The following is a 22,810-nucleotide window of genomic DNA, read 5'->3' as shown; positions in this document are numbered from 1 at the left end:
TTCCCTGATGGCCTTCAAGATGAAGGAAGGCCCTGGGGTTAAGCAGCTCTGGCTGGGACTCAGGCAATCTAGGTTCAGTTCCTGTCTCTGCCACAGAGTTTTCTGTATGACCTTGGGCAAGATATTTAGTCTCTCAATGCCTCAGTTCCCCATCTGTAAAAGGAAGTATTATTATCCTCCTTTTTCCTACCTTATGTCTGTGTTGTCTAGATTTTAAATTTTCCCCAGCAGAGAGATTGTTTCCTACTGTGCCTAAAACATGCTAGCACAATGGGATCCCAATCTTGGATGGAGCCTCTAGGAGCAACCCTAATACAAATAAATAATAGGACAACCTCCTCTCTCAAGTCTGCTTCTGGAGACATGGCCAGGACCAATCACAGTCTACTGGCTGGCACAGACATCATTCTGGGTGGACCTCACTTTATGAGGTCTCTGCCTTTTCAGTAGCAGTGTAAGGCTTTACTACCATCTCCAGATCATGCAGAAATCATTTAGACTGTCATGCAACAGTGGATTTTAATAAAGGATCAAATGATATTGCAATATAATTACTGAATAGAAACAATATAAATCCACTGGAGCTAGAGTCCCAACTCCTGAGAGTCCTCAAGCTCTTGTATTTTCTACTTACTCAGAAATACACCATAGTCTGGCCATATGCAGGAGTTTCTTCTGACAAGAGTTGCAGTGACTAGGCTAACAGCACTTTTGACCCTTCTGGTCTCATGGAGTGCATCCCTTTTCAGGGTTAAGACCTCAGGCCATCCCCACTCTCAGACCAGACTTTGGGCTGCAGTCCCCCGTGTACTGACCACGATTACCTCAACAGGTCTGATCTATGTCCAGCACCTGCAAGTCTGTTCCTTCCAGAGACAAATCAGCTTCTTTAAAGCAAAGTATTATTTATTAAGGACAAACACACATCAGAGACAACAGGTCTTCCACATAGTAGGTCTAAGCTTTTTATAGACACGCCGAACCCCCTATTGTCAGCCTGGGGTAGTCTGTTCCCTTAACCCACAAACTATTCCCCCTCCCCCTGCTGCAGGGAGGCTCTCCTGCAAAAACTGTTCATTCCTTTTCATCTGCTAGTTCCCAGCCTTGGCAGAACAAGCTTGCCACTTGTTGGAGACAGGATTGTAGGTCCTCAAAGCCTGTAGCTTTGTCTATTGTCTTTCAAGTGTGCCTGGAAGGGGGGAGAGGGGGAAGGAGTTCCTTATCTGGGGCTGCGCGTCTTCTTCCCGTTTGTAATTTCAACGGGCCCCTATTTAGCCAGATCAGTGCATTCCCACAGGAAAGTCTAATTCATGCACACAAAAAATGCCCCCTCATTGACCAGTGTTCATCAGTATTTTTAGATTACCGCACAGCAATTCCACAACCAGCACAACAGGCACTGCCTGCTGGCCAACCTTTCCTGAGACTTCTGGTTCCTCAGACAAACAAGCAACAATCAAAGACTTGTTAAATTCTTGGATAGCAAGCATTTTATATGGTACAGAGGTCTGGAGAGTCCAACCTGCACCCATCATGAGAATGGGACTAAAAGCAAGTGCAAACAGCCCCAGCAAAGGAGGGATCTGCTACAACCATGGGAGATACCAACAATCCACTGGATCAAAGCAGGTTTCCTCCAAATGTTCCCTAATCACTGAATGCCTTAGTAAATCCACAGAAACAAAACCAGTTACCTGGGGATTGCTTACAGGACTCTACAGTAGAAGGGGGGAGCCACCCCTGACAGAGAAGCTTTTTAATAAGCATATACATTTGCTACCTCACCCACCACCAATCACACAGGAACAACAGTCAGAAGACAGGACCAAATGCCAGAAAAATAGGTCAAGGTAGGTAGCTCCCTTTTTCTATCATCCTGTCCTGCACAGCAATTTTTACTGCACTTCTAAGGGCTGGGTCAGGGAAAGAGAATGATCAATCATCCTCTACAGCTGGCAGCAGCTCACAGGGCTGACCAGCTGCATCAATAGCGAGTGAGGATTTTTCCAGCAGGCCAGGGGTATCTGGAGCATTTCTCACTTTCATAATGGGGCCCAGGTAAGTGTTACTTTCTGGGATGTAGCATCAGGGTGCTTGCCACTGGAAGAAGGACTAGGTGCCCAAGTTCCTCTTTCCAGGTGGATGCGGAGGGGATCCTTGTAGGACAGCAGCTGGCATACTTATTGATTTTTTTCCTAGTAGGAAACCCCTCCCCACAACACACACACACAAAGGAAGTGAAGTAGGTAAGTAGTATTATCCCTATTTTACATATGGGGAAATGGAGTCACAGGAACAAAGTGATTTTTCCTCAAGGTCACATAGGGAGTTGGTAAAGAAGTCCTGGTTGTTAGTCCCATGGGGGCCCTTCTGTAAAGGTGACTGACAGAGGAAGAATATCACTTCCATTTTAAAAACATCCTGAATGTGGAAAAATCCTTTGATTTTTACAGTATCAATATCTTACAGGCACAGTTGTGGCATAGACCTTTAAGAGCTTGTTTTGTGCAGGTTACTAGGGTACAGCTCTCGAGCTGAGATCAGAATTAGTGCTGCTGTACAGCTTTGGGTCAATAAAGCCATTGGTAGTCTCTTCCTCTAACTCGGAGTTAACATGCACTTCCCAACTGCCAAATCTTCCTCATCAGAACGTACACTTCAGCAATCATTTTTCAGAGGCAATTGTGGTAGAAACCTGTACAACTGTTACATATGTAACAGCCAGTAGCTGCTATTGCTCAGCTTACACAGAGAATGAAGAACTTCTCCCCTTCCTCTTGTATGAGAAATCCCCTCATTTCAAATCCTCCATCACTTTGAATCAATAAATCAAATACATTCAGTATGACTTACCCACTAAGCAAGTCCATAGGGTTTGATGGGGTGTAACTCAAAGTTGCTTCAACAAGATTGCAGTTTTCAAATCAGTATATTCCAGTAGTCTGGCTCTACACTCCTTTCTAGGTAACTAAACTTCATATATGCCTTTAGAACGCTTATTGCAGCCTATTGTCAGGCTATGAAGCCAACAAGGATAAGGGCTATTGCTTAATTAAAACACACATTTTGTGTATTAATTCTGATTTCCCAATCAACAATTAAGCAAAATCAGCTGCTGTCTACCCAATTAACCTGCTTGTATGAGCACAATAAAGCCATAGACCATAGTAAGAGTTGAGTAATAGATCAGGAGGATTATTGGCATCTTTTGCAGCTGCTTACTTATTAGTCCTATTCTGTATACCAGCTGGGAACTGGTTCCTTTCAGTACTGAGTAGCCTGTACTGTGGTTATTGGATTCCCACCTTTTGCCAGGCTTCTTAAAAATATTTATAAGTAGGCATAGTACCAAAGCTGTAAACAGTTGGGAATGTTACTAGATAAAATTCCAAAGAGAAAAGGGGAAGAGACAGAGCTACATTACAAAGTCTGGCCAAAAAAGTTAACCAGAAGTTTGATTACACAGACGTAGAGAAACAAGAGAGGATTTACCCTCCAGATCCAATTTTCTCTATATAGAGTGGAAACCTATTCCAGAGGATCTGTTTGACTAAAAACATGAGGGAGTAGCCAAACTTCACACTGTGGGAGATTTGCTGGTGACAGAATAATTTTAGAATCCAGATAATTTATTAGGAAAGGCAAAGGCCACCAGAAGAATATGCCTTCTAAAGCATGGTTTACTCACTACTGTCATTTCACTCTCTGTTGGGAAGTAACAAAGCCCACTTGCTCAAAGGCACAGTCCTGCAGATTTTTACTGGTGCTAGTTAACTGAAGTCAGGGGATTATCCAGTGTGAACAAGGGTTTGTAAGATCAAGCCTCAACAGTTTCAAGCAACACTGAGGCCCCTTATCTGGATATGTATTTTTTCATCAAACCAAAGTGTGTGTGAACACACACACAAGCCTGCCAGCTGTTTCCAGCTGGTTGAAGCCTATGCTTTGGCAATGCCTTCCTACAGCACAGGTGATTCATGAGCAACAATTCCCTATGCAAGTGGCTGATGACCCTCACACAGCTTTCAGGGCCCCATCCCCTAAGTGCATGCAAGAGCATAGAAGAGACAGGTTACCACTAGTGCTGTTTTACCAGGTTTCTGAGATGCATACAGCTTCTCCAAGCTGCTTAAGAGTGGAAAGAGGATTGGTAGGTAGCTGGAACCTCTACAGCTTTTATTGTTTTGGAAAATGGTGGTATTACAGGTGGCCAGAGAGGATACTAAAGAAAGGAAAGTACAATTGCAGTTCATTTGCCAGAAGAGGCTAGTCACTAAATGTTCTTCTAGTCTAGGAGACAAGCAGCTAGGCTCCCAGCAAAGAATCCTGAGCCCAGCCACCAAAAGCTAACAATAGTAAGTTTGTTTTTTTGCTATCATGTATTGATCTTAACTGGCTCCAACACCTGCTACTTATTATGCACAAAACATAGCATGGTTAAATTATTCTGTATCCTAAGGTTGACTGTCTCCCTTGCAAGCAAGTCTGGATTAATTTGAACTATCCTTGTTGCTAGCTGCTTTGTTTGGGAGGCATATTTGTAAAAATTAAATACCAAGAGTAGTTGACATCCAAGAGAGACAAGCGTCACCAACAGCATGTTGTGTCTTTCTGCTTCCTAAGGCAGTTCTGAAATGTTTCCAGAATGAACATTGTGGGTGGGATTTTCCAAGAGCATTCAGCTCTAGCCTAACACTGCTCCCATCAATGTCAACTGTAGGATATTCACGGACTTGGATGAGAACAGAGATGTCAACCTGGAGCACCTTTGAAAATCCATGTGTCTGACCATCTCTTGCTGGAGGGGAGAAATCACCCTGTTTCTCATCCACAGAAAGGCTCCGCTTCCTACAAAACAAACAGTAAGGCAAAGTACCACTCTAATTTTTGCTGTCCAGCCTTGTGCTAAGAAGACTATAGCAGATACTGTGGACTAAAAGGGGTCATGTTTCACAGCTGTATTTAACAAGAGGGCAAAAGACAGTCACTATGAAGCATCCCACTGCTAGAGTGGTCAAGCAATTGAAGGAATTCACATTACAAATAAAACTGCAGTGTTTTATCTAGTAACTGCTTCTTAGTCATTTTTATTTACTTTTGTCACAAAAGTAGCAGGGAGGGTGAAGTATTAAAAATCTATATGGGTGTGTTTAGGACCACCTGGTTATATCATAAGAATTAAATAACTTGACTCTGAATAACTTTTAGCAACATACCATGGCTAGCATGGTTAATGGACATTCACACTGAAACAAAAAGATTTTAAATTCCAAAACGAATATGGTCACTTGTTATTTTGGCTATTTGTCAGCAGCAAGGTGCTGTAAGAAACCTGTCTCTTGGATCATGAGGGTTGCATTATGTTCTGCCTTTTGAGTAAGCTTACAAGGAAGCTGCTGTTGTGCAGACCACCACTCAGGTTCATATGCCTGTATTTTGGATAGCAGCTCAAATTTAAGTAGCCACAGGAGATTATGGGAAGTGATTAGCATTGCAAGAAGTGTTAGATTAGTATTAAAGCCACAACTGTCATACATGTGCCATGTCTCCAAGACCCAAATTCACATGAGTGCAGCATGCGTTTGTACTCAGATAAGGGGTTGTAAGCTTGAAGTTTTCTACTTCTAGCTTGGTTTCTGCAAGTTTTCTTTTAAGCTGTATTTGGTGTGTAGGGCTCATTAAATTAAGAGTTAATTGGTCTTGCTTTCCCCTCACACTGCCCCTCCACCCTTTGAGTCTTGATTGGGATCATCAACTCATTTTTATAAGCTGTAAAGAAGAAATAGGGGTTGTAAGAGCCACCTGTGCAGTCTTGTGTAGAGTCTATAGTTAACATGATACACACAGTGGCTGAGGGGGATTTTAAGTTTCCATAACAGACTTTCAAGGCTTGTTTGTCAAGATTGTTTTTTTGTTCTCTTTATTCAATTTGAAGCAAATACAATTACTGTATGTATAATTGTTTGGAGGATCCTGAAAGACAGATACGGGAAATCAGAGGGGTTCTCAGTAAGTGGTGCTAAGCTCCAGCAGCTTGATAGGAAATTGAATGCAAATATACCAAACATCTAAGTGTTCCTGAAGTCTAAAAAACATCAATGCCACATCAGGAAAGAAATTTTGTCCTCTTTGGAGTAGCTGTCTGATATATCCATAGCTCATGGAGAATCTGGACAAGTAAATACAGAAGAGCCACCATAGTACTCTTGTCAGCCTTACTTATCTGTTTAGCACAATAGCAGCAACAATGAATCCCTAGGGGTTACAGTGGCCATTATGACCAGGTCTTCATCACAGACCATATCATACTATACAATCTGAGCAGTGTTGCAACATTGGGTTGTTTGATTTCTGCAAGGTGTTTCCCCTAATCTTAAACCCCTGAGTTTACAGTAACACCAGTCTCAAAAGAAGAGGACAAATTGAAGTTAGATACTCTGAAACTGAGTGAACTAACTGGTAAAGTTAGGATTATCAGGCTTGCACTTAACAGAGTGAAGAGGTTCTATTGTCCACTGTCTTTTATTTTCTTATTTTAGTACATGTGATCAACTGAGGAATTAGTGAGGGACATACCAGCTGCACTTTACAGTTTGACAACCACAAAAATAGAAAGCAACTATACAACTTCTGTTTCACAAAACTAGCTTCCATTTGTAACACATTTGACAGAACAGGATTAGCTGCAACAAGTTACGGGGCTCCAAGTGTAAAGTGCTATTTTGGTTAAAGTAGCTAAAAAGCAATTACTACAACATTGATCTGGGTGTTTGGTAGTTAGACTGGTGGTATCTTCTGAATCTTTCAAGTCAAGCTTTATGCTTCTTGATGAAGCTAATGAGCCCATTTGTTGAGCCATCATGAGATGTCACTGGAGCATCAGAATCTAGTTCTGGTTCAATTTTCTTAGCCAATTGCTTTCCAAGTTCAACTCTGCATTTTATGGAGAGGGAGAAAAAAATTAAGTTAGTACAAACTCATTTAGGCCCAGGCCCAGACCCAGACTCAGATATTTAGGTACAAACCCCAGATTAGATGCTACTGTGATCCATGAAACCTTGCTTAGCTGTGCCTAAACTCACTCAACACCTAAAATTTCAGGGGAAAAGTTCCCTAGGTGCCTAAAGTTTTGGCCTCTGGGCATACACACTGCTGCCTTGTTTTAGGTGCCCAGAGCCCTACCTCATGCCTAAGCAAGGGAAGAGAGGCATTCCCCTGCATATCTTACCAGCCATGGGCTACTGGATAGATCCCCATTCAAATCTAGCCATAGGAGGTAGTGATGCGCTCTCCCTTAACTTTTAGCCCCATGGATATTAGAGACCTGGTCTCAGTTTCCCCTACCTGATGGGGAGAAAAGTTTTGAACAGGGGCCTCAGGATATTCTGAAGAGGGGGTCCCTCATTCTCTCCTGTTGAAGCAGTTCCACTTTGGATAAATTAGAGTCATGAGAGCAGCATAGGACAGGAATCTGGTCTCCCACCTCCCAGATGGGTGCCCTAACCACTGGACTATAGAGGAGTTGTTGTTCCTCACCCTGGTGGCACCGCCTCCTTTCCAGACCTCACAGGTTAGCCTCACAGGAGTTATGCTATTCTAGACAGCATTACAGTCTGCAGAGACCCCTGTTCAGCTTCTACTTCAGTGTTTTGGAAGAATAATGGTAGCACAGCTCTGTAGGAGAGGTGCAGAAAGTAGAATCTCTAGATCAGTGCACAGGAGCAGAGTCTTGGATCTCTGGAGTGGAGAACAGAGTCCCTTGTAGAGTCCTGGGCTTTATAGGGCCTCATCCTCTTCCACTACCCTCTCAAAAGGAAGGCACAAGTTTCATCTGAATCTTATGCACATCCCAGCCCCTCTACTTCCTCCTGGGAGTTTCTACATGGGAGAGTAAGCTATGAGCCATATAGTCAGTGGTAACAGTGACAAGGAATAGCACTGACTGGCTCCTAAGAAAGGCTAGTCTTCATCTGAAAGGAAGAAAAGTGGGGAACTCCTCAAAGGGCTGCTGTCCTTCAGCAACATATACATGACCCAGGAGGCAAAGAAAAGGTTTATTTAGTGACTTGGTAAGTCAACCAAGTGCTGTCCATGACTGCTAAGTCAAGAACTAGGATATTCAAGTGACTAGTGATTTTAAGCACCCAACCTGAGAGCTTTGAAAGAACCTGAGTCAGAGCCAGGTGCTCAGCACTTTCTGAAAATCAGGCCCTGCAAGAGGTCTCAAGTTTCAGCACTTCAGTCTCTGGGGGGCCCAAATTAGTCCCTTTAAAAAAGTTTTGACCAAGATGTACCTCATGTGACAGTGGAGGGTATCATTTGAAATAGAGCCTACATTAGTGTTAGGGCTCCTAGGTCAGAGGACAACCCTGTGCATGTTTTCCTGACACAGGAAAAGGAAATCAAAAGGTGGGTTTTTTGGGTGCTTCAGTATCTTGGCAGCTGCTGTGCTGTCATATTGCTTAGTATTAGTTTCCATACAAAGAAGGTAATCCATGTTTACCCTTTACTCGAAGGGGATTGCTTTTTGTAACACTTTCTTGGTCTTCTCCACCTCTAATATTTCCATAAGTATTGCTGAGAACACCTATTCTTCTCCCTCTTCCCCCTCCTTCCATGTATAGTTTCTTAAAGCTAATAAAAGTAGAGGTCCCTTAATCTTCCCTCAATTCTGTTGTGATGCCATGCATGGGTTTAACAGTGGATAAACACATCTTATTCCATAAATACTTGCCTTTTTATGTCTTTAGAGCCACAGCAGAAGCTTTTGCACTTTGATGAATAGCACAAAGAATATGTAGCTGACTTGCTTTATTACCTTAAGCTTTAAGAAAGTGAGAAGTTGAGTGCCATAGTTCATAAGGATTGGAAATAGGTTAGTAAGACTTACCCCCACTGGTCATAGCTATTAATATCCCACACAACTCCTTGAACAAAGATCTTGTGTTCATACATAGCTATAAAAAACAAAACCAGAATTAACTAAGCCTCTTCAGAAAAACATCACTGAACATTACTAATAATGAGACATATTTACCAATTAAGGCTCCCAGAATGAATGGAGAAAGTTTTGTAAACACAATGGAATTAGTTGGGCGATTTCCTTCAAAGACCTTTCAAACAAAAAACAAAGTGTTACATCCCAAACAGAGTCCCATATCAGAATCACATGAATCTATTTTTCCAGGCCCCTAGTATCAGTCACACACCAAGTTATATTTTATTTTAATTAAAGATTGTAGGGAGCAACATGAAGAGTATTAGAAGGAGATAATAGCAATTTCAATCTGTTGGTCATCCCCGTAGACCATATTGTAATAAGTGTGTCAGCATAATAGTTGTAAAATGTCCTCTCCAAATGCCAGGAGCATGTACAGTAGAGCCCTGCAACCCAACCAAAGGGGCTCAAGTGTTAGGTCCTGGTCAGATCAGGATGTTGCCACCTAGCTGCATGGGGTGATGCTGAGTGAGTGTGCCAAAGAGTTACAGTGCCTCTTACTCTGCAGCACACAGAGCAGGGGGCTGCAGATGATAGGAGCAGGGCATGGTAGCACAGCTGTCGCTGTGCTGACTTCATGGGCATGGGTCAGGTTGGAAACAATTCTTCCCACTTGGATTTAGGTTATGTGGGATTGGGTCGTGTTTGGACCTAAAAATTAGGCCCAAGCAGACTCTTACATACACAAGTTCAGACTATGGGGACGACAGCAAGTGCAGTAAGATCAGGCTTCCAGGGCTAGACATGGAAAAGCCTGTACTGTCTGGGAAGTGCTGCAAAGTTGCAGTGTTCTGTTAACACAACAATGACAGTTTGGTTTTTAAAAAGGAATTTGCCCCATAGTGAGACCTCCCAAGTCAGTCACTGAATCTCCAAAACTTCAACATTTGCAGCTTGCTGCTGTTCATGTCTAGCCAACCGCCACCAGAGGGCGCCTCATTTCTCCTAACCTACTACATTTAAACATTTCTATAGTACCCACCTATTGTCTGCAACACACACAATGCTTCTGACACCAAAACATAGCAGTGTAATTTGAATGACAGTTATCACCACACTGATACCTTATGTGGAAGAAGTTTCTCCAGAGGATCTCCACTCAGCCCAGTAGCCTGCAGTTCTTTTCGAGCCTCATCAGCAGTCTTTCCTTTCATCAAGGCTTCAGTCTGAGCAAGAAAGTTGGCCAGAAGGATCTAATGGGAAGAAGTTAGATATTAACAAGCTAGCCAAATTACTGCCCTTCTAGTTAATAGTGCTCCCTCTCTATCTAGTGCTTAGAGCCCAGTACTGCACCAGGATTCCATTCCAGGGTGCACAATGTCAGGCAAGTCACTTAGAGCTAAAACTGAGGTACCAGGTACAGTACAACAGAAATATGGTTTCTTTCTCCGAGTATAGTCAGAAGGCTTCTCAGTGTCATGAATATATGACAAGGAGAAAATTTAAAGATTCAGGGCGAAATCATACTTCAGTGGGGCCAGGATTTCACCCCCAGAAACCACCACAATAACCACTGCACTGTATCTACCTCTGTAGTGCTCCTTGTGTTTTCATCCACTTTTCACAAGATTATGCACTTTCTTCTATGCCACACCCCCCACTCCATGGGATGTTCTTAATCAGATGACACACCAAGTCAGCCTCTCCTCAAGACCTGTACAAAGCTAGCCAGCTGAGAAATCCATGAACTGAGACAGAAACCTTAATGTCCTGCCACATACCAGCCCTACCTGAATAAAATGTATATTCTTATTGCAGTTACCCATCATCGCTCCTTTAAGAGTCATGCTACCTCCTCATTGTATCACATGGACTAGTTTGCAAGCACTTCAGGGTGGAGATCACATTCTGTTTTGGGCCGTGCCTATCAGTCACCATAATACATCATTTCTAACATGCCTAGGAATGACTGAGTGAAATTGCTCGGTCGTCTTTTTTTTTTTAAAGAAGTTATTTATATTTGTCTGAAATCAGTGTTAACATCCTGTCACAAGAATCTAGAGTGTAATTTAAGAGGAGTACTAACAACCTTCCCCTCCAAAGCTGGAAATAAAAGGGTAGCACTAGGAAAGTTACACATTGCACTGGGAAAGTTAATGGAAAAAAGTCAGTTTATAGTTATGTTAAAAAGTGAGCCAATATAAATGGATGGATTAAACCTTTAATAAATCAGTCCAGGTTCATAGGAGACAATGCTCAGAAGATAAATAGCCTGTTGGTATCTTTATTTTCCAAGGATGTGCAAAGCTTGGAGGTCAGGAGCATCTCTTAAGGAAAAGGTTCCATCATCTCCTTTGAAAATTTGACTCCTCGCAATATGCAGACTTAGCCTGATTTTTAAATGTAATTCTATACAACCCCCTCCAACAGGCCACATTTTGTCTGCCTCTAGACTAGAGAGTTGCAAGTTCTGCAGGAACAAAACCTCTGTTTCATCAGGTCAGATTGTTCTGCCACACCCTGCTTGAGGGGGCAGTCTCAGACATTAAAAATGTGGTCCAGTGTTTAAAACAGATGAATTCTGAAATACTGTTGTGTTGAATGAACTCTAGTCTCTTCAGCTGTAGTAAGAGGAAATATGGCTGCTAATGATTACAAGCACAAGTAGTTTTACCTTGTGATGCAAGCAGTTTCTGATTGGATTTTGGGTCTGGACTGGGATTAGAAAATCGCAGGGGATTATACGAGTTCCTGCAGGGAAGACAATGTTAGAAATCCATGAATACTTTATTAAAATCAAGCAGGAAAAGTTTTCCTAAAAAACCCGTAAATTGACAAATTTCAGCCACTCTAAACTAGTCTAAAACAGCAGCAAAAAGTTTTCCAAAAAATAAATATTTCATAAATTCTTGACCAGCTCTACTTTAGATATTAGTCCTAAATCCTTTTGCTGCAACACCACAGCATGTTGCCTTCTAAGGCCACTGGTTAACAATAATATAATAGGTTGATGGTAAGTAAGAAGCCTATGCCAATTTAGCCAATACCCTGCCCTCAAGACTGTATCAATTCTTCAACCTCTGCAGCATCTGCTGTTCAGAATTTCCTCCCAAACCCAGGTGTTCTGCATAGCTGTCACCAGTTTTACAGTTGTACCTTGATGGATGAGCTGATAAAAGGCATGCTGCCCATTAGTTCCAGGTTCACCCCACACAATAGGGCCAGTATTGTAGTCCACACGAGTGCCTTTCTTGGTGATGTATTTCCCATTAGATTCCATGTCACCCTACAAGCAATGAGGTTAGAAGTTTATAATCAGATATACCCTATACGTTTTTTTTTTTTTTGGTTCTTGCGGAGTCTATTAGGCCTGTAACAACTTTCTCCATTTACTTTAATTCTGTTTACTAACTTTTTTAAAATTGAAAAAGATAATTTGGTTTGTTGACATCAGGAAGGTTGGGATGCTAACAAAAATCTGTGAGAGACAGGGTTTTTATGAGCCTCTCTATTGATGGTTGTGAAGAGCCAATAGTTGTATTACTGTGTTACCAAGATAGTAATCTTCCTGAGAACTCTCCAAAATGCCATTATATTGTGTGCAGTGTGGTTTTAGGAGGGTCAATCCCAGGATATTAAAAAGACAAGATGGTTGAGGCAATATTTTTTTATTGGACCAAACTTCTGCTGGTGAAAGACAAGCTTTCAAGCCACACAGAGCTCTTTGCAAGGTCTGGGTTTTCATGTCTTTTCAGGCTTTTCCATGTCTAGCCCTGGAAGCCTGATCTTACTGCACTTGCAGTCGTCCCCATAGTCTGAACCCAACTGTACTTTAACACAGTTCAATACTACATGGAATAGATAGTTTAGCATAAGTAGTTAGCACATATTCTAAGGGACGATTCCAGGTGAAGTGGCCTGTTATATTATGCTCCAGTGATCACCATCAAAAGAGATGATTTATGCTAACAAGCAAAGTGCACCTGACCTCAAAAAAAGGCAGTGAACTATCTATGCACAGACTTACAGAGAACCTTCTGTACAAGCTGAGCCTTACCTGCTGGAAGTAAGCAGCAAAGCGGTGCATGTATTGATCATATGGCAGGAGCGCATGGGTTTCACAGCCATAAAAGTTTATATACCAGACACCCAGCATGGCCAGCAGAACTGGTACATTGTTTTCCAGTGGAGCAGTGTGGAAGTGGTTGTCCTATGTAGGAAAGAGATGAGAGAGAAAACTACAGTGACCAAAGAAATTTACTTCCTTGAATAAGAGGTTCTGAGTTTGGTCCAATTGTTTCCCAAATTGAAGAGTGGCAACAAAAACTGATCTAAGACTGGGAAGGAGGGGTGAGCTCCAACAGAAAGTGTTTTCAAAGCAGTGGAAACAATAAGGAGCTTGGGGAAGACCAGTACTTTTCCACAACTGATTAAAGTCTGTCACCACCAGCAGTCTTAGTAGCAACATTGTACCAAGTTAATAGGAACACAATATTTAACAAGTATTTGCATACTCACCATCCAGTGGGCTCCTGCAAGCAGTTTCTCAAAGTTGTCAAAACCTAACCAAAACAAAGTGTGCATTTTAACTATCACAACTTACACATGGTTTCCTTGGAAAATAAGTCCCCAACACAGCTTAGATTCTTATACACTAAGATTTCCTTTCATTAGTGAAATTTTGAGTTGGAAAGCAGCTTTTTATAACTTCGGCTCTATCTGTGCCCCCAAGGTTGGGTTTGAGTAAGTCTGGGCTTTAAAATTTCAGGGCTCAACTTCAGCAAGTTCTTATATTTTAACCTTAGCCTGAAAACTGAATGAGAGAATAAGTAACAAAGGGAAATGTACACAGAGGCAGCATCTGTTATCAGTATCTGAATTTCTACGGCATAGCTTTCTGATCAGTCTCTGAATTAGAGACAAATAGTTCACCCTAGAAAGAAATTGGAGATCTTTATCAGAAATTTACCTAGCTTGGTTTACATACAGTCCTATCATTATGGTCCTTAACCAGCACCACTCACCAGTGCACATTAGGGACTGGTGCCCTAATCTCCCCCAACTACACTACAGCATTAATTGATAAACCTGTCCCTCTTCAGTATAAAATTCTGAAGAGGAGGAGGAGGAAATGGAGCTGATGATAAAAGCAGTAACTCTACAAAAGCAGCTCTGTACAGACTACTGGATCAAGAGCAAATAGCTAAATCAACAGCTAAATCAGTAGGCCAGCAACATTTATTTAAAGGCAGACTTGGGTTGCTCAGGCAGGTAGAAGGGTACTACCTATCTGCGACTCAGTTAGAATGGAAGAAATCCATTTAGTTTTACACAGCAACGGAGTTTTCACATACTGCAACTCCAATACTCAATCTCAAAAGCACCGTAACTATTTCCTTATGACCTTCTCAGTGTCCAGGAAATTTTAGTTTTCATTTAGAAAATGAAATTAAAAATGGACTGAACAGAAGTCAAAATATTTTTGACCATGCAAGTGAGCAAGATGCACGGTTGGCCATTTTGTCAAAGGCAAATTTGTGGGTGCAATTTCAGAAGTTGAGATGTGCTACTGAAATCCAAAGAGCCAAGTTATCTATTTCACTATAGATCATTTTAGCATATTCAATGTGTGTAAATCACACTGCTGATCATGCAAGCCATGTAGAGTATTTTTATATAATATGGATACATACCAACATGCAGAGCAATGGAGAGACCAATGGCTGACCACAATGAGTAACGGCCACCAACCCACTGCAAATACAAGATTGTTTTAGATAGCAGTAACTTTTCATGAGGATTCTGTGTTTAAACATATGGCAACAAGTTTTACTAACTCCTCTCATATTGCACTCTTTGGATATGAAATAGAAATTTCCAAATTCATTTTCGCTCTTCAGAACACAAGTTTTTATTTTAATACAGGATGGAGATGTGTCCTTCCTTGTTCTGCACACCCATACCAGACAAGCCAGACCATTTCTGGGAATGGGTTAGTTTAACTGGTGGAACAGACAGAAGATCCTTACTTTTTATGGGTTGCAGAATAAGCTACCTTAAGTGTTCAAACCAAAATGTAGTTCCATTTATTTTTACAGAATCACTTTTTGGCAATGTGGGACTGTGTCCCTTGTCTATGAAGGACCATCAGTTTGGTTATATTTGGGGGGGGAGGGAAGGAGAGAGAAAGGTATTTCTTTAATAAAAATCTTACATATCAGAAGTGAAAACAAGCCATTCCATAAAATAATTCTAGAGTGATTCAGTGATCCGATTGCTGAATATGCTTGGTATGTTTTATGTGCACCCATTAGGAGGCAACGTGTTTGGAGGCTGTCAGCCAGTGAGATCAAAGTTTGTGGTCCAGTGAGCTGGCAAATCACCTGGTACTAGCTTCTACCTCACTTCTAGCTGCTAACCTGAATCAAAGGCAGCTAAATATGCCTTAACTACTGTCCTAATGTTACTTTTGCTTGTAAGTAAATCCTTGTGTCAACTACAGCAATGTGAAGGCATTACAAATGGGAGAGGTGGTGTGCCACACACTGACAAGTGGGCCAGGCTACGAAACTGTTCAAGAATCCTTGTTATAAAGGGTTAGACCAACCTGAATGTTAAATAGCTTTCATGGTTTCAACAAGAAACCTTTAAAACCTAGTTTTAAATATGCTGTCAGGCATGTAACAAGGAGCAATATACTGACCTGTCTGATGTCGTCAGGCATAGTTCAGATATATTACTTTTTCCACAAGGTTTGAGATGAAGGTCCACTGTACTTACAATTTGTGTCTGTTACTAAATATCAGATCAGATTCTGGTTCTTTGATATCTGACCTTTACTGATCTAAATTATATACAGTAGAGTGCGACAGTCAAATGTCACAGCTTATAATAACTACTTGTAAGACCTACACTTGGAGCAATGAGCTATCTCCTGTTACTCAACAGCTGTCTAGACAGCACTGCATACAGAAAGCTCCTCTTCTGACCTTTGATAGGGAGACAAACTGAATGGCCAAGATTGATATATATATTTCACTACTTTGACATGTTCCCTCAATTTGTGGTTAGGATTCTAACATATTACTGTCTTAAAGCACTAGTGGATTTGTTTTAGTATCTTTTTTTGGTGTGTGTGGGGGGCAGGATATTGACCTTTTAATTTGGCTTTTCTGAAGCAGGTTAAGTTATTCTAACAGTTAGCATCTATTGCTTGGTGTTAAACATTTACTTACATCCCAAAACTCAAACATATTCTCAGTGTCAATTCCAAAGTCTTTAACTTTAGGCTAGAATAAAAAATAAAATGGGTAAATACATTCATATTAGAGAACACAGATGTCAAACAGCAACTCCAGGATGCTTATGTAGCTGAAGTTATAGTTAGCTTAAAGATATTATTCCCTATATAACTAAAGTACACACAGACAAACATCTCCCTGACTTCATATTCTGGGTCAGAAGTTTAAAGCCTCCACCAGAAAATAAGCCATGATTGATCCTGTGTTCCTCCTGGTCAATGTACCATCTGTCAGCGGTCCCAAAAACAAGAAGTTCAATTTAGTGGTGTAAATGGATCAGAAAATTGGTAAATGGAAAGTAGTGTAATGAATCAACATGGCATTCAGTGTTGTTCAAAATTAATAGTTTACATGCAGCAGAGTCAGAATGGAAAATGGAACTTTAAAATAGACTTGCAGAAGGCTTTGAGGTAAATGCAGACCTTTCTCATCTTATTATAGATGTTCTTACTCATTGCAGTAGTTTTTTACACTGCAGACCCTTTATGCTTGCAAATTTTCACTCTACATACCCACCAAATACCAAGACTATGTGTTACACTACTTACACCTAACAGCTTACTTTCATCAGTGCAGAACTCGGCCCAAAGATTTAAATGGTGTTAAACTCAATACCAGAACCTTACCCAGGAGTACATAACTAGTTAAGCAAGAAGTGGTACCCTTTGTTAATAATGGGGCAACCATATGAACTGTAAATCAGAAAATATGGAGTACAGATTTTTTTACAACATTTGATCTAAAAGAAAAGTAGAAGTATATAAAGCAGCTCTGAGCAATATTTCCCATCCTAAATAAGCCATCCCTTGAAGGCCCTTTGGAGACTGCATTTTCCCATAATCCACTACTAGGAATAATTCTTCTCTTGTACATGAAATTGTAAGACTCCCCCGTTTCCAAGAGCAAGATGATCTTAAAGCATGAGGTATTGTTTTCACACCTACACATTTCCACACCTTACTGGATTTTAATTAAGTTCATTTTTAAAACCTATAGCATAGGTCTAAATAAAAAAAAAGTGTTATACTTACGCCATTGGTAGACAAGGCAACAAAATGCTTGGCCACAGCAGAAGGCTTTAATAAAATAAAATATAAACTAGTTAAACAGAACACTGCTAAATATTTTGCATTGCTGATCAGCCACAAAGCTGGTTTATGCATGTTGACACAATCAGGACTGTTCTTTTGATATTTGCTTCTGCTGGCATTAAGAAAACATGGCTGACTGTTACTATTCATGTATATTTGCTCTGTCTGTGAACTTGACTTTATCATGAATACAGATATAAGAGTCAGCAGCATGTCTGACCCAAATGTAGGCAAGGTTCAAAGATAGTCTAAGTCTTCTTATAGCAAATATCCCGGAGCAACATACTCAACCTTCAGGACAAGGTGCTGAAGGTGTCTGTCTAGATCAACCCTTGCTGACCAAGTTTTGGAGCAGCCTGGGTTTGATATGTTACAAAGATCCTCCTGGCAATCATCAAAAGGTCAGTGGAGGCCAGAAATCCTTGTCTTGGTTCTTTAATGAATCAACCCCAAGTGACAGGCTTGAAATTCAACCTGAATCTCTAAGTGAGGTGCTAAGTATTTCAGGACTCAGGGAGGTATTGTTATAGGAATAGTTTACAAGAGAAATGCTCTCAAACCCTGATATTGAAAAGTAAATAGTTTCCCCTAGTGGGAGTGGGTTAGAGGTAGTTTTAATTAAAAAAAAAAAAAAGGAACGACTTGCATTTCAAAGTCTGAGTGGTAGGAGGGTGAAGGAAGGAGTGAGATGCCAGAATATGAACTGAAGACCTCTATTCACAGTTCGGATATCTGCTGCAGCAGCCTCCATCTACTGCTTCAACTATAACTGTGTGTAGCTTTGAAAGTTTTGCAAAGGACTGGCAGGCCATTCCATGGAGGCTAGCATCTCCAAGTTTCCTCCACCTCACAGAAGTCTGGAAGTTGTATCATATTACAAGATGGATCTGAGATACAGGCTACATCTATCCAAGTACTTTTATACAAAGGATTTTAGGTGCAGCTCAAACATTTGTCTCAACACCTAAGTGGCTTCATCACTGATTAAACTAAATTCCATTACCATTAAAGTTAGTGGTTGCATCTCTGATCTTAATGTGACAGATCCAACATTTGCCAATGTGTACAGCATGTGTTTCGGCAGGAGTTGGCTCTGCTCCAGAGCTTGTTTAGAACTGACACTGGGAAGGGCTGTTATGTGTTCAGTTATGTAATTTAAGCACATTATACTTACATCATTAGCAGAAAGAAGAAGCCACTCTCTGGCTGTTTCTGCATTGGTAATAGTTTCTTGGGTGGTGAAAGTCTGCACAGTAGAAAAAGAGATCTTTTACTAGTCACATTCACAGAAAGTACATGAAGTCTGTATGTGTTTAAGGAATGCAAGACAAGATTAGGCTACCAAAACATCCAATTGTTCCAGCTAGTCAGAGCAGAGTAACCCTAAATTTATATAACAGCAGCAGCTTGATTTCAAGGAAGAATGTACCCACTGTGCATGCAGATATTAGTATTTCTAGGTGCACACCTAATTTCACATTAACATTGGTCTGAGGACACAAGGAATATTTAGGAATTTTTTTTTGGCAGGTACATCAGTTTTAGCTGATGTAATTGATATTTGAAGGAGGGCATAAACTGTTTGGACTACAATTTCCACTTTAAGACTAGTGGTGACTTCTAACTGAAAACTTAAATTGGGAAAACCACACAGATTGTTAGCTCTATTTGTTTTTGTTCCCATCTCTCACATTTGGGACACTTTATTCTACTTAGTTTCTGTTAACACTCTTGCCATAACTTCATTTTGCTGATTAAAGAAAATACGTTCCTGCTTTATGAAGTGTGAAAACAAGGTCAGTCATGCAATTCTTCTAGGATTAGCTTCAGCCATTCTGATTTACTCAACCATCACAATATAGCTTTAAGGATGAGCATTACATTCATTTTACTCCCATCCATCTCCGAAATTATTTTGTTCTAGAACATGCATTTGTTGAGAAACTTAAAAAATACCATTCGTTCCCTTCCGAACATATCCAATTATCTAACTACAATCTGGCAAATAAACTGAACTGTTACTCTTTCAATCTGGAAATATTTTGAGCTTTTGAACCGTGATGATTGAACTCAGTTACGCACAAAACAATGCTAGTGGTCATTTTGAAGTTTCCTTTTTACTGCATACATTTTAGTTGAAGGTCTGTTACTGCCAAGTTGAGATAATGAGCAAAACAAGCAAAGCAAGGTCAGCATTACACACATGGTAATTTGTTAGGGATTGTGCCTTTAAAACCAATGGGGTTCTGTTCTGCTTTAGAAATGAAGGGACCTTAGTCATACAACTATGAAATTTGTCTCCATCAACTTCCTCAGGCAAGACAGAAGCCAGTATATGTTTTAGTTAGTATTCCCAAAGAGGAACAAAAACAAAATAAAGACAAGACCCTCCCAGCCATTATGTTCATGAATTAAGGCAAGCCATCCTCAAGCAGCATTCTAGAAATGCAGTTATAGTAAGTTTATGTTGAAGTGCAAAACTGAAATTGTACAGATTGCTTACAAATTGACAAAATATTATGCTGGCAATTCGTAGCTTCTACAATGTTTACAGTGATCAAGAAATTTAATGTTTTGAGTTCTTTGTGGGCCCAGACTTGTCCATTTTGTGTTCATATAGAGCTTAGCACAGCGGGGTCTGGTTCTGAGGGACTATCACAATACAAAAAAGTAATACAGAATAGCATTCTGTAACATTGGTCACAGTACCTGCTTAAAGAAGATCTTTAAGTGTACCGTACTTTGTGTAGGATCTATCATCATCAAGAACCAAAAATATACAATTGGGTAAAACTAGGTTCTAAAAAATAGGAAAAATGCAGCAAAGATATGGCAAAATGCTAAACCTGATCTTGAATTTTAAAAGAACTAGCCACATGGGATCACAAATTCCATTTATGGGATATTGGACACTGAGACAAGACTTTTTGGGTATGGCTCACCTAAGCATTGTTTTTGGACACATCCCATTCATTTAAACATCTGGAGAAGTTAATATTTTCATAGAATTGTAGAACAGGAAGGGACCTCAAGAGGTCTTCTAGTTCAGCCCCTTGCACTCAAGGCAGGACCAAGTATTATCTACCATCCCTGACAGGTGCCTGTCTAACCTGCTCTTAACCTCCAATTACAGATTCCACAACCTCTCTAGGCAATTTATTCCAGTGTTTAACTACCATGACCGTTAGGAAGTTTCCTAATGTCCAACCTACACCTCCCTTGCTGCAATTTTTATACATTTTGAGTGATCTCCATTCTGACTATTTACAAGTTGAGACAGTCACCTGCTAGTGTTAATATTTTCTATACCTTAGATGCAATGATGAAGAGTGTTGTCTCAGGATTAAGCTCAGCCATGGTTTTGGCTATATGAGTACCATCAATGTTGGATACAAACCAGACACGAGGGCCTCCCTTGGAATATGGTTTCAGGGCTTCAGTCACCATAACGGGGCCCTGGAAAGCATCAATATAGTTAGGTTGTAAAATCTTCGCTGCACACGCTCACAAGTCACAAAACGTTATGCAGGAGTCAGTACTTGAGAGCTTACCAAATCTGAGCCACCAATCCCAATATTGACCACATCGGTAATTGCCTTTCCAGTGTAGCCTTTCCATTCTCCACTACGAACTTTCTGCAGTTTAAATACACAGATATTAATTAAAGTTAAGTTACAATGACTACAATATCAAGACCATCATTTATGTATGGATTAAGGTCACAAATACTCCTAGGAGATTCTCCCAAAAGGTTCTCCTTTTAAACAAGGAAATACCAAGAATCAAATGCACAGCTAAAAAGTAAATCCATAAAAACAAAAAAGGATTTAGAGTTTTTATTAAAAAAAGACTATCATTGTGGACACAAATATACTAACTTATAAAGGGCAAAGGTCAGCCTTTACATATGCACATACTCCCCTTACTCAACTCCAACTGGAGCAGCACATATTTTTCACAAGACTGAATAGGGCCCTTACTATAGAGCAGTGACAAATGTTACTTTACAAACGTAAAGCTTCATATAGGCCAATGATTTCCTCATACCACAGCCGAAGTACTGCATACTAATACCAGTGCCTAAGTCTACAAGAACAGAATACAAGACTTCTGTGTTCCACCATGGCAATTACAATAAATATGAATGTTAAAGAGGAGGAACATCAAAGGAGCAACTCAAATTAAAAATCTATATAACAAGAGGATTCTAAGCTATTAAATTCTGGTTTGCATTTGAACTTAAATTCAGAGGAGTTTGGATCTGAAGTTCTGCACTGGGCCTCTAATTAAAGTAAGTAGGTTTTGCTAAATATAATAGAACACGGGTTCTAAAAAGTGTCATGTGTATACAAGATTTATGTCTAAACAAAATATTCAAAGGTTTTCCATTGTACACAGGTCTTCTATTAAGAGAATCAGTTCTGTGCTTCAGCCCTACTCAGTCTGCCAGCTACTGAAAGTTTTGAATAAAAGCTGTCAAACTGGTATACCACCAAAATAGCAACCTTCATTTGCCCATCATTGACCACCTGTGCATTAATCCCACTCATTGCACAGAGCAAAGCTTGCAAACATGAACATCCACTACCAGAGAGAGCGGAAAATGAAACCCAATTCTAAAGCTATTTCTTTTCTGCAATCAGATTAATCATCGGAGCTCCAATTATTCTAATACTTTCTCCCCAGACATGCTTTGTGAAGATAATGATGCTCTACTGAAGAAACTTGTAGACGTACCAAGTTAAGTAACAATTTATAGCAATCTCAGCTACAGGCTACTTTAAAAAAAAAAAAAGCAGCCACCACTTAAACCATAGCCTCTTAAAACCATGTTAAGGAACCATATTTTTTGCCTTCATAGAGAAGACTAAATCAAGCATCCTTTAGTTTCCACCACTACAAGGAAGATTAAAATGTTTAAACATGACTTTGGTCACTCAGAGGGGCTCTGGTCTGCATGAGAAGTGCCCAATTGCTAGCTCTGAAGATTGAAGTCCATATCTGCAAAAGAGGTATGGCATAGGCAGCAATAGAAGCTTCCTCACACTATACCACCAGTACATTTTAATCCTGCCCAGGAAGGAGACCTTATAAGGGATAAAAGTCTGTTGAGCTTCTACAGCCCATTCAGTTCTTAATTGTGGGCTGAGGCTGCCAACAAAAGGTGCCAATTAGTGTCAGTTATTTTGGTTTGGGCACTTCTCCACTGGGAACTGGATCTATTCCCAACTCATTTCACATAGGCCACCCAGCAGTCATCAGGCCAGGGTAACTTTTGGTCACGACCATCTGGGCAGGATTTACAATGACAGTTTCACGAACAAAGGTTTACCCCATCATCATCCCTGAACCTCACTGATGTGTTTAAGATACCTAGAACAGTGTATATTGATCAGCCCTTATCAAGCATCTGAGTTTGGCATTCAGGCATATGAAATGCATCCAAATCTTAAGCTAACACCCACTTTGTTCTCCATGTT

The 22,810-nt window shown here is 40.5% G+C and overlaps 1 protein-coding gene across 2 annotated transcripts in view; it reads right to left on the bottom strand.

Moving 5' to 3' along the window:
- Nucleotides 1-5,903: 5,903 nt before the first annotated feature.
- GPI (glucose-6-phosphate isomerase) overlaps nt 5,904-22,810 on the bottom strand; it is a 28,627-nt gene continuing 11,720 nt past the window's right edge. The window contains exons 5-18 of one of the 2 annotated variants that reach the window (XM_073307921.1): nt 20,882-20,965; nt 20,640-20,786; nt 18,505-18,576; nt 17,271-17,315; nt 16,174-16,227; nt 14,632-14,692; nt 13,457-13,500; nt 12,996-13,148; nt 12,095-12,224; nt 11,613-11,689; nt 10,063-10,191; nt 9,038-9,113; nt 8,891-8,957; nt 5,904-6,933 (exon numbers count right to left, since the gene is read on the bottom strand). In XM_073307921.1, coding sequence (XP_073164022.1) covers nt 6,810-6,933; nt 8,891-8,957; nt 9,038-9,113; nt 10,063-10,191; nt 11,613-11,689; nt 12,095-12,224; nt 12,996-13,148; nt 13,457-13,500; nt 14,632-14,692; nt 16,174-16,227; nt 17,271-17,315; nt 18,505-18,576; nt 20,640-20,786; nt 20,882-20,965 — 1,263 coding nt within the window. In that variant the 3' untranslated portion in view covers nt 5,904-6,809. Of the gene's footprint in view, nt 6,934-8,734; nt 8,825-8,890; nt 8,958-9,037; nt 9,114-10,062; nt 10,192-11,612; nt 11,690-12,094; nt 12,225-12,995; nt 13,149-13,456; nt 13,501-14,631; nt 14,693-16,173; nt 16,228-17,270; nt 17,316-18,504; nt 18,577-20,639; nt 20,787-20,881; nt 20,966-22,810 lie in introns of both variants that reach the window. The other variant, XR_012154508.1, reaches the window with a different exon arrangement.

Source organism: Lepidochelys kempii, chromosome 12 (assembly GCF_965140265.1).
Source record: "Lepidochelys kempii isolate rLepKem1 chromosome 12, rLepKem1.hap2, whole genome shotgun sequence".
Lineage (NCBI taxonomy): Eukaryota > Metazoa > Chordata > Testudines > Cheloniidae > Lepidochelys > Lepidochelys kempii.
The sequence above is the reverse complement of the archived record's forward strand: the minus strand, read 5'-3'. Positions and strand labels throughout refer to the sequence as shown.